At 45.2% G+C, this 16949-nt stretch overlaps 1 protein-coding gene across 2 annotated transcripts; it reads right to left on the bottom strand.

The window, feature by feature from the left end:
* Positions 1-2539: 2539 nt before the first annotated feature.
* On the bottom strand, positions 2540-16442 carry Znf3 (zinc finger protein 3). 2 transcript variants are annotated; one of them, XM_059249754.1, is made up of 5 exons: positions 16292-16442; positions 11936-12061; positions 9664-9755; positions 8914-9040; positions 2540-5088 (listed from the first exon to the last, which is right to left on the bottom strand). In XM_059249754.1, exons 2-5 carry the CDS (start codon positions 11988-11990, stop codon positions 4022-4024), a joined length of 1341 nt encoding a protein of 446 aa, XP_059105737.1. In that variant the 5' UTR covers positions 11991-12061; positions 16292-16442; the 3' UTR covers positions 2540-4021. The 2 variants fall into 2 exon arrangements, with proteins under 2 accessions (XP_059105737.1, XP_059105736.1); XM_059249753.1 differs by lacking the exons at positions 11936-12061; positions 16292-16442 and having other exon boundaries at positions 9664-11440.
* Positions 16443-16949: the final 507 nt, after the last annotated feature.

The raw sequence follows: 16949 nt of genomic DNA, 5'->3' as shown, positions 1-16949 counted from the left end.
CTCTGCTTGCTGCCTGTGGATCAGGATGTAAAGTTCTTACTTACCTTCTGCTCAGTTCTGTGCCCATCTACTTCCAGTCATGATGATCATGGACTAACCTCTAAAACTGTAAGCAAGCCCCCAATTAAATGCTTTCTTTTATAACAGTTGCCTTGGTCATGGTGTCTCTTCACAGCAATAGAACAGTAAGTAATATGACACTGTTCTTTTACAGGACCCAAGTCTGGCAGTTGTGAACCTATGTCTGACAGTTCACAACTGCCTGTATGTAACTCCAGCTCCATAGGATACAGGGCCTTTGTACAGCTTCCTTAGTCCTATATTCAGACATAAATAAAAATAAAATCCTAAGAAAAAGTAAAAGAGCTGGGTGGTGATGGTGCATGCCTTTAATCTCAGCACTCGGGAGGCAGAGGCAGGCAGATCTCTGTGAGTTCAAGGCCAGCCTGGTCTACAGAGCCCAGGACAGCCAGGGCTACACAGAAAAACCCTGTCTCAAAACAAAACAAAAAAGCAGAAGAATTGCTATTCTAGCACAAACTATTCTGGTAAGCACAATCATCTTTGTGTGAAAATAAGTCTATACAATTTTTGATTATTACTGACATTTTAAGAAATGCATCTAGCTGGGTGCATTATTTTTTTTTTTTTAGGGAGGGGGAGTAGGGTTTCATGTAGCTCTGGCTAGCAGCAACCATTTATAACTAAGAATAGCCTTTAACTCCTGACCTTTCTAAGTGTTGGGATTAAGCATGCCCAGTTTATGCATTGCTGGAGCTCAAACCCAGGACTTTATCAAGTGAAGTGAGTTCTCTACCAATTGAGCTACAGCTCTGGCCCTTGGACTTTCTTTAAGTGAAAAAAATAAAAATAAAAAACCCAACTGTCTAAGCAACATATATATATAAATATAAATATATATATATATATATATATATATATATATATATTTTTTAAAAAGAACTATGGAGGGCTTTTTAAAAACTATCTTTTAACTGGGTATGACGGATTAATCTGTAATTCCAGAATTTAAAAAGGTTGCAGCAGGACTTAGTTCAAGGCTAGCCTGGGCTACATGGCAAGATCCCACCTAAAACACAAACCAAAGCAAAACAACCTTTTCTCTTGTTTTTGTTTTGTATTATTCACTAAAAAAAGAAACAATCTAACAAGATGTTTATCATCACTGCATTGTTCATCCTGTTACCTGAAAAGTGCACATGAAACTGGACTCTGTGCTCAGTTAGAAACTTTATTACATAACATACTTTCCCAGAATCATTTGAATTGGATCTCAAAGATGTCACAGGAGATGAAAGGCAGCATATGCTTGTAATTCCAGCATTTGGGAGGTAGACACAGGAGGATCAGTTCAAGGTCAGTCCCGAGTCAAAAATAAACCACAAAAGTAAATAAAGTAGGCTCCACAGGTAATGGTGCTTGCCCTTGTCAGGCCTGGTGACCTTGACTTCATCCCTGGGACCCACACTGCAAGAGAACCAACTCCTGCAAGTTGGCTTCTGACCTCCATGTGCATTCCATGGCACATGTATGCATGCATGAACACATACCAAAAATGAATGCAAAAAAAATTCTAGGCTGAGGTACTTAGTTCTTACCCAGCACAAAAGGAATGCTGGATATGATCCCCAGCAGAGGTGAATAAAACAACTGCTTTTGCAGAATGAAAATGTTCTTCAAGCACACCTTTAACCCAATCACTCAGCAGGCAGAAGCAGACAGATCTCTGTGAGTTCGAAGCCAGCCTGGTCTACAGAGCGAGTTCCCAGACAGACAGGGTTATACAGACAAACCCTGTCTCAAAAAAAGAAAGAAAGAAAAAATGTTCTTCAAAGTTTTATTTGATAAAGAATTATGTGCTGCTTGAAAAGGCAGAATTAGAACATATATTTATATATATGTTGCTTAGACAGTATAACTGATGAGGCTCAGCTTAATTTCCAGTAATTAGAAAGACAAACAATGGAATAGACTCCTTGCTAACTTGTCCAAGCTGGCCTTAAACTCACTTCATAGTGCAGGCAGGCCTGGAACTTGTGATCCTCCTCTATCAGCCTCTCAAGTAGCTGAGATTAGAGGCTTGAACCATCAGGCCTGGCAATAAGTGTTAAAGGAGCCAAAAATGATCAGTTCCAAAAATTTGTGAAATTAAAGACACATAATAGATGATCCATTACCATACTCTACCAAAAAAAAAAAAGTGAGTTCATGGCCATTTTTGTTTGTTTTTTGGTTTTTCAAGACAGGGTTTCTTTGTGTAGCCCTGGCTGTCCTAGAACTAGCTCTGTAGACCAGGTTGTCCTTGAACTCACAGAGATCCTCCTGCCTCTCCCTCGTAAGTGCTGGGCATTCACAGCCTTCTTATTGTTAACCTCTTCATCCCATTCCAAGCCTACCTTCTCCATGGCCATAATACCCTACCAACACCAAACCAAAACAGAGAGATGCCCATTGCTACAAAAGAGCCAAACACACCTTTTTAGTTTTCGTCATCAGCCTACCACACAAAATGATCTTATAAAATTCTAATTTGGTGTGAAGGTGGGAGTAGCTGCACATGTTTATAGTCTGCAGTAATGTCTGCAAGAGTTTGAGGGCTGTGTGGGACAGGAAAACCTCACATTTGTGACCCAAAAATGGTTATCAAAGACAAATTTCAGAGTATACTTTTGGATTCCATTTATAGTTACTGTGCTGTTTTAACTGACAAAACTTTGATTCCTACACAAATGCACACTACATCTCCCCTTCTGAAAAAACTATGCTGTTTAACAGTGCATTTCATTTAAGCTACAGGATGAGCAGGGTTGGAGAAATATGGAAAGTCATCTGTTGGTTGGAGCACCACTCGTACCCAGCAAGGAGCCCAGCTGCCAAGCTTGGGCCTCAGTGCCTGTCTGGCTTTACTGTTTATGTACTCCGAAGTAGCTGAAGTCAGATGTACTCCAGAGAGGTCCAGCTGCTGGGGCCAGATGTTAGAGGTGAGGGTAGGACAAGCTGGGTAGGTGAGTTCCCTGACAGCATCCTTAATAACTAGAGGTTGATATCACATTACCTTTTACCACAGGAACAGGAAGAAGAGAGGACAGGAGTCAGGCCAGTAGTAAATGCTTCTTATCTACCTCAGGTTATTTACTGCTCCAATGAGATTTCCAGTCAGTCCTGTTACAAGGGAGGATGTGGGGTCTGCCTACAGTATTGCCAGACTACTCTTGAAAACATGTTATCACTGCTCCAAGAGCTCCGAGGATAGTCACTACAGAAACCCTTGATGGGGGTACCCCGCCCAATAAAATGAACCCATCAGCACCAAGTTTCCTGAATTCATGATTCATATGCCAAAACAGCATATTCCTTGTCCAATCTTAAAGCTGGATTAAGAATGGCTTTGAAATGCAGCCTCTGGGGGCCTGGCATGGTTGAATATGCCTTTAATCCCAGCACTTAGGAGGCAAAAGCATGTAGGTCTCTCTGAGTTCAAGGCCTGCCTGGTCTACACAGTGAGTTCAACAACAGCCAGGGCTACATAGTGAGACCTGTCTCAAAAAAGAAAGAAAGAAATACAGCTTGTTTCCCTTCCCAGAACTTATGATGACCCAGAATATTCTTCCCTCTGCCTGTTGTGCTTACCAGACTGACTCTAACTAGTGGAACCCTTGGAATTTTGTTGCTAAGAAGCTTCCATCCCCACCTTGGAAAGAAAGGCTCTTCTGGTGTGAGAAAATTGGTTTAGTGCAAACCCCTTCCCAAAAAGGGGTGACTGGTCCCCAAGCTTCCTTCTTTTCCCAGTGCTTAATTTCCTACTTGCCTCACAATTTTTCAAGACTGGTATCCATTCCTGGGAAATCCTGCTGATCACTGTGCCAGGATGTTTTTCCCAATCTGCCCCACTCTCTGAGTGAAAGGTTGGAGGTGGGACACATTCTAAATTGGCCCTATTTATAAAGTAAGGCAAGAGCTCTTTAGACTCAGGGAGTGGGGAAAATGGCATATGGCTCTCTCATGTGGATTCTCTGATGTTTAATTCAGCAGAAACTCCAGAATTTCTGCTTACACCCATTACATTCAAAGGCTTCTCTCCAGTGTGAATCCTCTGATGGCGAACAAGAGCTGAGCTATACCTGAAGGCTTTCCCACACTCACTACATTCATAGGGATTTTCCCCTGTGTGGATTCTTTGATGCTGAATAAGGCCTGAACTGTAGGTAAACTTCCCTCCACATTCCATACATTCATAGGGCTTCTCTCCAGTGTGGATTCTCTGGTGCTGGTAGAGGTGTGAGCTCTGGCTGAAGGCTTTCCCACACTCATTACATTCATAGGGTTTCTCTCCAGTGTGGATTCTCTGATGATGAATAAGGGTGGAGCTCCTACTGAAAGCCTTCCCACATTCGTTGCAAGCATAGGGCTTCTCGCCAGTGTGGATTCTCTGATGGTGAGTCAGAGTGGAGCTCCAGCTAAATGTTTTTCCACATTCGTTACATTCATAAGGTTTCTCCCCAGTGTGGATTCTCTGGTGTAGGATGAGAGCAGAGCTACAACTGAAGGTCTTCCCACAATCCTTACATTCATAGGGCTTCTCTCCAGTGTGGATTCTCTGGTGCTGAATAAGATGTGCGCTCTGGCTGAAGGCCTTTCCACATTCACTACATTCGTATGGTTTTTCCCCAGTGTGAATTCTCTGATGTTGAATAAGGTCTGAAGTTCGATTAAAACTCTTGCTACATTCATCACACTTATGGGGTCTGTCTCCCATGGGAAATCTCTGATGTGAAATAAGTTTGGAATTCATGGTGAAACTGTTCCCAAATTCATTATACTTCTCATTTCTTTGTCCCATATGGGTGAGCTTTTCCTCAACTGTCATTTGGTGAAACTCCTGTATTTTCCTATTCAGTCTTCCAACAGAGGAGTTCCCTAGCTGTCTCTTCAGACTGACTTCTTGCTCATAGGCTTCTTCACACTTAAGACCCTGAGAAACATCCGTTTGCAGTCGTCCCAGTATCATCTCACGTGACCCCATGCCTTCAGAGAGTACTTGGTCATTTCTAGTTTTGGACTCACCATCTAGCACAATAAAAAAATGCAAGTGTCATATGTTATTTGTGAGGAAAAGAATAAAACTCAGAGAACAAAATAATCATGTGTCTGACATTTATAGTACCAAAAGCACATGTCCCTTTGCTGGACTGAAGAGAGGCCTTCCAACCTTTATGTATAACTAAAGCAAAGTAAGACAAATGGGCTAAAGAAACAGAGAAGGAACAGGGAGAAAGCTGGGGAGAAAAGGTGCGAACCTAGAGGAAGTCAGCGATGTGCTGGGGATGGGAGGATATAGCCTGCTCTGTTGGGAACAAAAACTAGGTAAGGGAGGTTGAAGAGCTGGCTCAGAGGTTAAGAGTACTTGTTGCGCTTGCAGAGGACACGGGTTTGATTCGCAGGGCCCACATGACAGCTCCCAACTGTCTGTAACTGTAGTCCCAGGAGATCCAGTGCTCTCCTCTGACCTTCAGAGGTACCAGGAACACGTGGTGCACACATACATGCAGGCAAAACACTCACACACATAAAAGAATAAGGTAAACAAATCTTTAAAACAAAACAAGTCTAGGTAAGAAAGACTTGTTACTTAATGAAGCGGCAAAGTTTTCAGGCAGGTCAGAGGCTGTGGCTGTGGCTGGGAAGATGGTGAGAAGAAAAGGACAGTGGGTGAAGTAGCAAGTTTAAGAATGACAGGAAAGCCGGGCGGTGGCGGTGCACGCCTTTAATACCAGCACTCTGGAGGCAGAGGCAGGCGGATCTCCGTGAGTTCAAAGCCAACCAGGCTCCAAAGCTACACAGAGAAACCCTGTCACAAAAAAAAAACAAAACAAAACAACAAAAAAAAAGAATGACAGAAAGCTGAAAGGGGTGATATGTGTCTATTAACTGTAGCACACAGTAGGCTGGAAGACCATGAGTTTGAGGCCAGCCTGGGCGACATAGGGAGACACAGTCCAAAAAAGGGGAAGCCTGATAGGTGGAGCAAATATGTAAGGAACTTAACAGACTGCTGAAGAGAGAGGCAGGAAAAGAGATGAAAAACAGCAGTAGAGCAAGAAGGAGCAGAGGACAGACACTAAGAACCCCCAGGGGAGAACTAACCTGTCTGTAGTCCAACCACGTATGCCACCAGCAAAGACAAAAGTTTTAGGCCAGCTCTGGGCTGTAGACCAGGAAGGCGACGTTATGTTGCAGACTATATAAATAACCTCCATGTCTGGCTTCTCATTTTCACTATATACAGAGTTCCTACAGGGAACTCTAGGCACAGAGGATGGTTCCACTGGGTCCAGGTAGTATTTTTAGTTTGTCAGTATTTGTTTGTTTGTTTTTTTTTTGGTTTTTTTTTTTTTTGTTTTTGTTTTTTTTTTTTCGAGACAGGGTTTCTCTGTGTAGCTTTGTGCCTTTTCCTGGAACTCACTTGGTAGCCCAGGCTGGCCTCGAACTCACAGAGATCCGCCTGGCTCTGCCTCCCGAGTGCTGGGATTAAAGGCGTGCGCCGCCACCGCCCGGCCTAGTTTGTCAGTATTTTTTAAAGTAGACAGGGCAAGGACTCACTTGGACAGACCTCTCTCAAGCCTTCTCTCTTCCCAGATGCCTCAATTCTCATTCCAGCCAAGAGACTGTCACAGGACTCAAAAGAAGAACCCGCTCATAGGGAGAGACATGGCCATACTAAGTGTTCCCAGAGCACAAACCTAGACCCCAGGTCTTCAGGGGACAAAAGGAAATGCATAGGGACATCTCAACCGGCAGTTAGGAAGATGCCCTGGTACTGCTCGGAAAAATGTTCTAACTGAAAGTGAGGTAAGAGATGAGTAACTAAGTGTTCAGGAGGTAATTTCTACTTAAAACAGGAATTGATTTTATTTGTTTGTTTGTTTATTTATTTATTTATTCAGAGACAGGGTCTCAATATGTAGCCCTGGCTAGCTGTCCTGGAACTCACTATGTAGACCTGGCTGGCCTTGAACTCACAGAGGTCTCCCAGCTTCTGCTTCCCAGATACTGGAATTAAAGGTGTATAATACCATGCCTAGCAATACATTTCTTTTAAAAAACTGTGTGTGTGTGTGTGTGTGTGTGTGTCCACATGTGTGTAGGTGTTTCTGGAGACCAGAAGAGGGCATCAGCCCCACACCACCCCCTAAAATTGGGGTTACAGGTAGCTTTGGAGCCCCCTGCTGTGGCCCTTAGGACCTGAGTTGTAGTCCTCTGAAAGAGCAGCAGTGCTGTTAACTCCTGAGCCATCTCTCCAGCCTCAGAACATACATCTCTATAAGAGGTACAGAAGCTCCTGAACAAAACAGTAGGTCCTTGGAGTAATCCAACAGAAAAGGGAAGAACAGAGAGCTCTAGAATGTTCACTCAGACACAGAGCACCACCTTCCATGTTCAGGAATCCCAACATACATCCGAATCCTTTAGAAAAGTCTCTGAGTGACACATTAAGTCCTGGAAATAGATGGCTAAAGTACCAGGTTTGGTGTTAATAGGGAGGGGGTCAGCCAGATGTGGTGGCTCACACCTATATCCCAGCACTACAGTACATGAAGTGTAAGGATTACACAGTTTAATGCCATCCTGGGCTACTTAATGAGTTCCAGGTCGGCCTAGGCTGCAGTGTGAAACCCTGTCTCAAATAGACAGACAGGTAGATAGGTGGATGGATGGATGGATGGATGGATGGATGGATGGATGGAGGGACGGATAGATAAATAAGTCCAGACAGACAGACAAATAAATCCAAAGATATAAATAACAGGAAAAAACACTGGAGCTCAAACTTTGTCATTCACTAGTTCTACTACCATGCAAAAAGTGTCTAAGTTCATTGTTTGTTTGCTTGCTTGTTTGAGGCAGGGTCTCACGCAGCCCAGGGTGGTCTCAAACCCATAGTGAACATGTCACAGCTGGTTCACCTGCCTCTACTTCTCAAGTGATGAGATTACAGGTATATGCCACCATGCCCAACTGGCTTCTAAGGGTCTTTTTGTTTGTTTTCCGTATATGAGTGGTTGTCAACATGTATGTGTATCACATGCATGCCTGGTATCTAGAAGAGGGTGTCAGATTCCCAGGAACTGGGACTACAGAAGGTTGCGAGCTGCCGTGTGGGTACAGAAATAGAACCCAGGTCCTCTGGAAGAGCAGCCAGGGCTCTTAAGCACTGAGCTGCTCTCCAGCCCTGATTTTGTGTTTCTTTTTTTTTTTTTTTTTTTTTTTTTTAAAGATTTATTTTATTTATTATGTATACAATGTTCTGCCTGCATGTGTGTCTGCAGGCCAGAAGAGGGCACCAGATCTCATTACAGATGGTTGTGAGCCACCATGTGGTTGCTGGGAATTGAACTCAGGACCTCTGGAAGAGCAGTCAGTGCTCTTAACCTCTGAGCCATCTCTCCAGCCCGATTTTGTGTTTCTTAACCTCACGTTCCAAACCTATAAAATGAAGATAATATTAACCACCTCAACTGTGGAGTTACTGTGAGAATTAAATGCAAGGATACATGTGAAATCTCCTTATAAGCAGCAAATTACCCTATAAATGTGAGTTGTCATTCTTACTGTTATTAGTTTTCTTTTTTAATTTATTTATTGTTAATGTGTATGATTATCTGTCTGCATGCATGGATGTACCGTGTGTGTCTGGTGCAGATCCCTTAAAATGGAGTTACAATCAAGAGCCTCCATGTGAGAAATGGGAAACTGAACTTAGGTCTTCTGCAAGAGCAGAAAGTGCCATCTCTCCAGCACCAGTATTAGAGTTTTCTAAGACTACATTGCCACTAGCAAACCCTGAAGCCTAGAAAAAATAGCATGCTCTGTTGAGAAGGTACAAGCCCTTACCCAGTGAGAACACATTCCCATAGTTCTCCAGCATCACATCCCTGTAGAGGTCCCTCTGTGCAGGTTCCAGACGCTTCCACTCTTTCCAGATGAAGTACACAGCTACATCCTCAAATGTTACCAACTCCTGAAACAGTCATATGGCCATATATGCAATTTCAGGGCAAAGGTCAGGACTGGCAGCATCACACAGCAACCAGGATGGGGCTGAGCTCTTTGGGATGAGGGCAGAGGTCAGAGCAATAGCAGCATGAGCATCCAAAGCAGCACTGATGGCATAGGGATGAGCATAACTGCCTTCCAAGAGTCCAAAATGGAAATGATTTTTTAATTAACATTTATTTATTTGGGGGAGGGGTACCACTGCACATATGGAGGTCAGAGGACAATTTGTGACAGTCAGTTCTCTCCTTGTAACATACAGATCCCAGGGATTATATCCAGTTGGCAGGGTTGGCAGCAAACACTATTTTCGTTTGTTTTTGTTTTTCAAGACAGGGTTTCTCTGTGTAGCTCTGGCTGTCCTGGAACTCGCTCTGTAGACCAGGCTGGCCTTGAACTCACAGAGACTGACCTGCCTCTGCCTCCTGAGTGCTGAGATTAAAGGCATTGGGAGCAAACACCTTTACCCACTGTACCCACTGGCCACAGAACCATGGTTTTGATGGACAGAATTAAGAGTTTAGGGCGCTAAATGATACATCACTCTACAAAACGAGAAGGAAAAGAATGAAGGGAACCATAGCTTACCTGGGACTTGGCCTTCAGAAGTGCAGCAGCCAACATCTCATGCCCCAGGCTGTCCTTGTCAGGAAAGGAAGGGACTTTTGAAGAGGAAAGAGCTGAAGGACAATACCAGGGCCAGGAATCAATCTGCCTGCTTTCTGACCTAAGGTCACATGCCTCAAAAACCCACCCTGTCTCTGCTTCCATGAATGCCATACTCCTGGCCATTCATGCCTGTTCTTCAAGTGGGGCCGGGGACCAGTTACATTCTCATTTTCCTTCCAATACTGCAAACTCTTGTAGGAGATTCGTAGGCAGAGGGAAATGAGCAGCTTCCCTCAAGCCCCGACCGAAAACACACCACCCACACCTCTTCTCTTTTTCCATCCAAAGACCAAATCTATATCAATATGACAGAAATGTTTCCTAGCTCTGCTGTGGACCACATACCTTTCCCCATCAGCCCTAAGTTTTGTGTTTGTCTCTCAGGGTCTAACCCACTATGCATAACTAGATTTGACAAAACAGATTTTAAATGCTTTTTCCTAGTAAGCGTGGGAACAATAGCCATTATGGCTGAAACCTGCAGCTCTTAGCTCAGTGCTAAGTGCTTTCCTAGCAAATGTGTGTGTGGCTGCATTCCTGCTGAGCTACTCTGGCCTGCGCTCCAGAGAGTAGCACCTAGCCCTAATCCATCCTTTTGTTTCTCTTATCACCCTATGTGAATCTTGTCTAAGAGTCTCCCAAGGATCAAAGGCCTACGCAAAACTTGGTTCAGGAAACCGGGGAAAACCATGGTACCTGAGAAATCAAGGAATTTGCATTTGGCATTTTAGCTCCTTTCAGGTTGCTTTGAGCATATGAAAATTAACTGGCTAAACTGTAAATAGAGAGAAAATAAAAATGCCCTGGGCGAAGGGAAAGTCCTTCCAGGCAGGACCCCCTTGCAGCCAAGAAAGACTAGATTCATTCTTAAGGTGCCTCTGAGTCTTCTTTCCAAGGATCCATCACACACCCCGCCGCGACAATCTGAGCCATACATGGCCCTGGGTTCCATACCCAGTAAGTGCCCTAGAAGTCCTTTCTCCCACACAACTTTCTAACGTTTGGGGAATTTGTGTGTAGGAATGCCCATGTGAGTGTGGGTGCATACATGCCACAGTGCACATCTGGAGGTCAGAGGACAACCTCAAGTTTCAGTTCCTGCTTCCCTCCTTGTGTGAGACTGGGCATCTTTGTTGTTTTCTGCTATGTATGCCATGCTAGCTGGCCTATGAGCTTCTGGGGGTTCTCCCATCTCTAGCTCCCATCTCCCCATAGGAATACTGGGACTACAGACATTCTTACTATGCATATGGTTTAATGTAGGTTCTGGGGATTCAAACTCATGTCCTCATGCTTCCAAGACAAGAGCTTTTACCCACTGAACCATCTCTCCAACCCCACAGCTCTTTAATATTTTTAAAGTATGAAAATGTAATGAAACCCAATATCATATATAATTACTATATGGCAATACAAAACGTTTCAAAAAGAGAGTTCAGGGCAGGTTCTACGGCTCAGTGGGTGAAGGCACCTTGACAAAGCCTCTCTGCTTGAGCTGATGCCCACCCCCAACTCACATGGTGGAAGGAAGGAACCAACTCCAGAGCTTGCCCTCTGACCTCTGCAGAGAAACTTTGGTGTATTGTGCCATACATGTCTATATACATAACACACAAAATAAATACACTTAATTAAAAAAAATCAATAAAAGTTATTTTGGCTTGGGTGCGGTGCCACATGCCTTTAGTCCCAGCACCTGAGGGGCAGAAGCAGGTTGATCTCTGGGAGTTCCAGGGTAGCCTGGTCTACATAGGAAGTCCTTGGCCATCTAGGGCTGCAGTGAGACCCTGTCTCAACACACACACACACACACACACACACACACACACACACACACACACACAGAGGAAAGAATGAGGCAGGGCTTGGTGAAAGATATCTGTTTAAACCCAACACTACAGACACGAGTCAAGAATATGGAAAATTTAAAGCCAGCCTGGGCTACACAATGAGACCCTGTCTCAAGAGACAAACAAGCCTACCAAGTGTGCTGGCCCACACCTTTATCCCAGCACTAAGATGCAAGGCAGGGGGATCTCTCCAAGGTTCAGACCAACCTAGTTACACCATGAGTTTCTGGTCAGCCATGGCAACAAAGTGAGGCCCTGCCTCAAAGGAAAACAAAAACACAAGCAAGTTAAACAACAGAAAAAGATGAGAACAACCTCCTCTCCCAATCCCATTATCTTACCACTCTCTAGCAGGGGCGGAGGATCCTGAGATGCAAGGTCAGCCTGAGTTTCCATGGGTGAGTGAAATGTTCTGGTCGCTGATCTCCTAGCTGTAGACTCAGCAGGAAGCAGGTTTTGAAGAAGCACTGCAGAGGCAAAGAGATCAAAGTTGATTTTTTAAAATGCCTCCTGATTTCATAAAGGGAATTGCATCTCAGTACACAGGAAGAGTGAGAAAAACACGCAGGACTACCCTTTAGATCCCTGTGAACGTGGGCACTTCTGTAATGAGCCCACACAAAGATTTCCAATTTTGCCCCACCCACCCAACATTTTTAGTGACAAGTGCAGTAAAGAGGTGGGTATCATTCACTAACTGAGATGACTGACCCTGAGCCAGGTATGGTGGCATACACCTGTAATGCCTGCACCAGGGAGATGGGGAAGGGGGATCAGTTCAAGGCCAAACTATGTTATAAGAAATCTTAGTTTGGGGCTGGAGAGATGGCTCAGCAGTTACCACCACTGGCTGCTCTTCCAGAGGACCCAGGTTCAAGTCCAGCACCCACATGACAGTTCACAACCATCTGTAACTTTAGTTCCAGCGGATCCAACACCCTCACACAGATGTGCAGACAAAACACCAATGCACATAAAATAAAAATAAATAGTTTTTAAAATTAAAAAAAAAAAAGGAACCTTATCTTGCTGGGCAGTGGTGATGCACACCTTTATCCCAGAACTCCGCACTAGGGAGGCAGAGGCAAGTGGATCTCTGTGAGTTCGAGATCAGCCTTGTCTACAGAGTGGGCTCCAGGACAGCCAAAGGCCAAGGTTACACAGAGAAACTCTATCTCAAAAAAGAAGAAAGAAAGAAAGAGAGAGAGAGAGAGAGAGAGAGAGAGAGAGAGAGAGAGAGAGAGAAAGAAAGAAAGAAAGAAAGAAAAAGAAAAGAAACCTATCTTGGGACTAGAGAGGTGGCTCAGTGGTTTAGAGCACTTGTTGCCCTTCCTGAAGACCTAAGTTCAATTCCCAGCTCCCACACTGCAACTCAGAACATCTGGAACTCCAGTTCCAAGGAATCCAATGCCACCTTCTGGACCTGAAAGGCACCAGGCACATACACAGTGCAGAGACATATATGCAGGCAAAACACCCACACACATAATATAAAAGTAAATAAATTTAAAAAAGAAACCTTATCTCAAAAAACAATTAAAAGGCCGGGCGGTGGTGGCGCACGCCTTTAATCCCAGCACTCGGGAGGCAGAGCCAGGCGGATCTCTGTGAGTTCGAGGCCAGCCTGGGCTACCAAGTGAGTTCCAGGAAAGGCACAAAACTACACAGAGAAACCCTGTCTCGAAAAACCAAAAACAATTAAAAGGACTAACCCCAATTGTGCTTCCTCTCACTAAGAAGGTGGCAACATTCTTTACACTACTCCACACCTTTTTTTTTTTTTTTCTAAAAACAGGATCTCATAACTCTTTGTGCGGAACAAAACAAACAAGGGACTAGAATGATGGTCAGTGGTTAACAGCACCGGCTGCCCTTCCAGAGGACCCAGGGCCTGATTCCCAGCAACCACATGGTGGCTCACAACCATCTGTAACTCCAGTCCTAGGGGATTTGATGCCCTCTTCTGGCTTCTGGGGACACTGCATGCACACAGTACACAGACATACACACAGGCAAAACACCTATACACATTAAAAAAAAAAAAATAAGGGCTGGAGAGATGGCTCAGAGGTTAAGAGCACTGGCTGTTCTTCCAGAGGACCTGAGTTCAATTCCCAGCAACCACATGGTGGCTCACAACCATCTACAATGAGATATGGTGCCCTCTTCTGGCCTGCAGGCTGAACACTCACTGTATACATGATAAATAAAATCTTTAAAAAAAAAAAAATAGACCAAGCTAGCAACAGTATGAGACCCTATCGCAAAAAAGACAAAAACAACAAAATTATTCTCTTTAAAAATCACCCAGGTGGCGGCAGCGGCGCCAGCGCACACCTTTAATCCTGGCATAAGGGAGGCAGATCTCTAAATTCAAGGACAGCCTGGTCTCCAGAGCAAGTTCCAGGACAGCCAGGGCTACAGAGAAACCCTGTTGGAGGGGGATGGGGGTGGGGGTAATCAACAACTTGGCATGGGTGGCACAGTTGTATATCGGGAGTGGGTGCAGGTTCATGCAGGTCCATGGAAAGTAGAGGCACCTCAAGGCTGAATTTCAGCCTTTTCCAGCTGCAGGGTGGATTTCTCACGGTGAACTGAACTGCCCTTGCTGAGCAAAGAGCCCTTTTGTTAGACAAATCACACCTTTAGCAAGTCAATTCCGTATACCAGTCTTTGATCTAAGCCCCCCAAAGGGATAATGCCAAATGCAAATTCTCAGTAATAACACCACTGGGTTGTTGTTCCTAAGTTTGCATAGGCTTCCATCCCCCTAGGGAAGCTCTCAGATAAGACTTCAGACAAAAGGTAAGGAGACAGGGGGTAGCAATCACAAAAGGCAGATCAAAGCTAGGGGCTAGCACTCTAGTATCAAACTGGCTGTAGCGTTGTCGTCCATCATGACACAGACCTGAAGCATCTGAGAGGCTGAGACAGGATTAGGAGTTCCAACCCAGTCCCTCTCTCAAAGAAACACACACACACACACACACACACTGACTCCAAAGTAAAAGGCAAGCCGAGCATGGTGACCCATGCCTTTGATACCAGTACTTGGAAAGAAGACTTCAAGGCCAGCCTGGTTTACATAATGAGTTCAAGGACAGCCAGGGCTTTGTAGAGAGATGCTGTCTCAAAAAACAACAAACAAATAACAGAATGAAAGGCAATAGTCCCCGTTCAAGGCTGGGTTAACTGAAGCTGGAACTCAAAGGCATAATGTTGAGGACAAGTCCCCAGTGTCTTGAGTCAGTAAACAATGTTTCTCATAGGAACTCTGCATGGTACTTCTGCCATCTGGGTATGGGCAGAGCCTTTCCCCGGCCCTGTTGCCAACTCCACTCCCTCAAGCTGCCCAAGGGACCAAGAAGGACCACATGACAGTGAGGACAGGTCAGGAGAAGCCTCCCTCCTGGATCCTTTCTTCCTTCTACAGAGTTAACCCCTGTTAAGATTAAAGTAGTGATGTAAGAAATTTGGCATCGTATGTTCAGTTCCTGGGATTTTATTTATTTTTTTGTCTTTCTTTATTGAGTAAGACCTCACAGTATACCCCAGACTAGGCTGGAATTCACTGTATAGTACAGGTTGGCCTTGAAATTATATTCATACTCCTGCTTCATTTGCATCTGTGCTGGGATTACAGATGTGCGCCAGCAAGCTTGACTAATTCCTGGAAATTCATTTTAAGTTAGTGTTTCTCAACTAGGGGTGGGGGTGGGGTCCAAAGACCCTTTCACAGGGGTCGCCTAAGACCATCAGACAACAGATATATACATTACAGTTCATAACAGTAGAAAAATTAGTTATGAAGTAGCAACAAAAATAACTATGGTTGGGGGTCACTCTAACATGAGGAACTGTATAAAGGGTTGCAGCACTAGGAAGGTTGAGAACCACTCTTTAGGTGATACCAGTGCTGTATGATTAAGGAAGCAAAATGGAAAAACTCACGTGAAACTTATTTCTAATATAGATGCTTAAGAAGTATGGAGGGGAAAGGGCTATACTCTAATAACTACCAACGAAGACCATTGTCTTTTCATTGCACCCTAGAGAGCTGATATGAACTGAAGGTTCTCTGTGTCAATCTAGGTTCTTAGTGTCTTAGTCAGCTGGACACTCAGCCACTTTCTGCAGGAGTCTGCGCCAGCATTGTACAGCTTCGCCAGGAAAGGGTATCCGGCAGTAAACTAAAACTTATCTATAGGACATTAGGTCTTTGGTGAGGTCCCCGCAGGATCTTTCTGAGGACCCGAGTTCGCATCTCCTCCCAAGCCCTAGTTCTCACTATGACACAGAACTACTCTCACTCTCCGATCCAATTAAGGAAAAACAAACTTCCTTCTCCTGCCCCCAGCACAGAAAACGGTGCACTGAGAGTACCAAGTTAGGCTGTCTGTCTGTCTGTCATCAGCGGTTTTAAAGAAAGGGACCTCTGCAGCGACGCTGGAAATTTCAAACACTGGGGCTGGCGGTGGAGGACACAAGAGCAGGTCCGGAGTCCCAATCCGCGACACGCAGGAACCCGCCGAGCCGGGGTTGCGGAGCTGGGCAGCGGCCGCAGGGACAAGGAGAACCCAGGACCCCGCGGAGCCGGGCCCGGGGACCCCGCGGGCCGCAGAGGCGTGAACACCAACCCCCTTCCCCGGCGACCACACTTCCGCCTCACCGCGAGTCCCGAAGACGGCCCCACTCACCCTGGGGACAGGGACGTAATTAGGGGGCCGGACACGAACCAGGCCCTCTTGGACCCTGTCACAGACCCACACAACCGAGAACAGAACAAAGAACGGAAGTTCCCCCTCCCCATGTCGTTTCCGGGTCGTCCTTCTTCGCCACCCACTACAATCCCCGTGAGCCAAACGCCCGCTTGCTTTCTCTAGGAAAATGGGAGGTCCTCATCTCTCGATGGTTCGCTGACTCAAAGAAGACTGGTGTGCAGGAAAAACAAGTGCAGACCGCGCCACCTGCTGGCCAGGTCGGGAAGGGACGATGAGCTGGAGGCCCTGGGAATTCAGGGCATAAATTCCGGTGGACCAGTCAACACCATCACCTAAACCTCCACAGCAAATATAAGAAACTTGAAGATCCGTTAATATAAATGTGCACCATGCTGAGCGGTGGTGGCGCAGACCTTTAATCCCAGCACTCGGGAGGCAGAGGCAGGCGGATCTCTGTGAGTTCGAGACGAGCCTGGGCTACAGAGTGAGTTCCAGGAAAGGCGCCAAAGCTACACAGAGAAACCTTGTCTCGAAAAAACCAAAACCAAAACCAAAAAAAAAAAAAAAAAAAAAAAAAAAAAAAAAAAAGCGGGGGGTGGGGGGGTGGCTGGAGAGATGGCTCAGTGGTTAAGAG

Source organism: Peromyscus eremicus, chromosome 23 (genome assembly GCF_949786415.1).
Source record: "Peromyscus eremicus chromosome 23, PerEre_H2_v1, whole genome shotgun sequence".
Taxonomy (NCBI): Eukaryota; Metazoa; Chordata; class Mammalia; order Rodentia; family Cricetidae; genus Peromyscus; species Peromyscus eremicus.
The sequence above is the reverse complement of the archived record's forward strand: the minus strand, read 5'-3'. Positions and strand labels throughout refer to the sequence as shown.

Bases quoted from the DNA above. Each gene is read 5' to 3' on its own strand.
- Znf3 (XM_059249753.1), bottom strand. From the start codon at position 9,867: ATGGCCAGGAGTATGGCATTCATGGAAGCAGAGACAGGGTGGGTTTTT. The intron at 9,041-9,663 runs GTAAGCTATGGT...TGACTGTTTCAG, and splicing joins TTCTGAAGGCCAAGTCCCAG to GAGTTGGTAACATTTGAGGA. The intron at 5,089-8,913 runs GTAAGGGCTTGT...TTATTGTGCTAG, and splicing joins TGGGAATGTGTTCTCACTGG to ATGGTGAGTCCAAAACTAGA.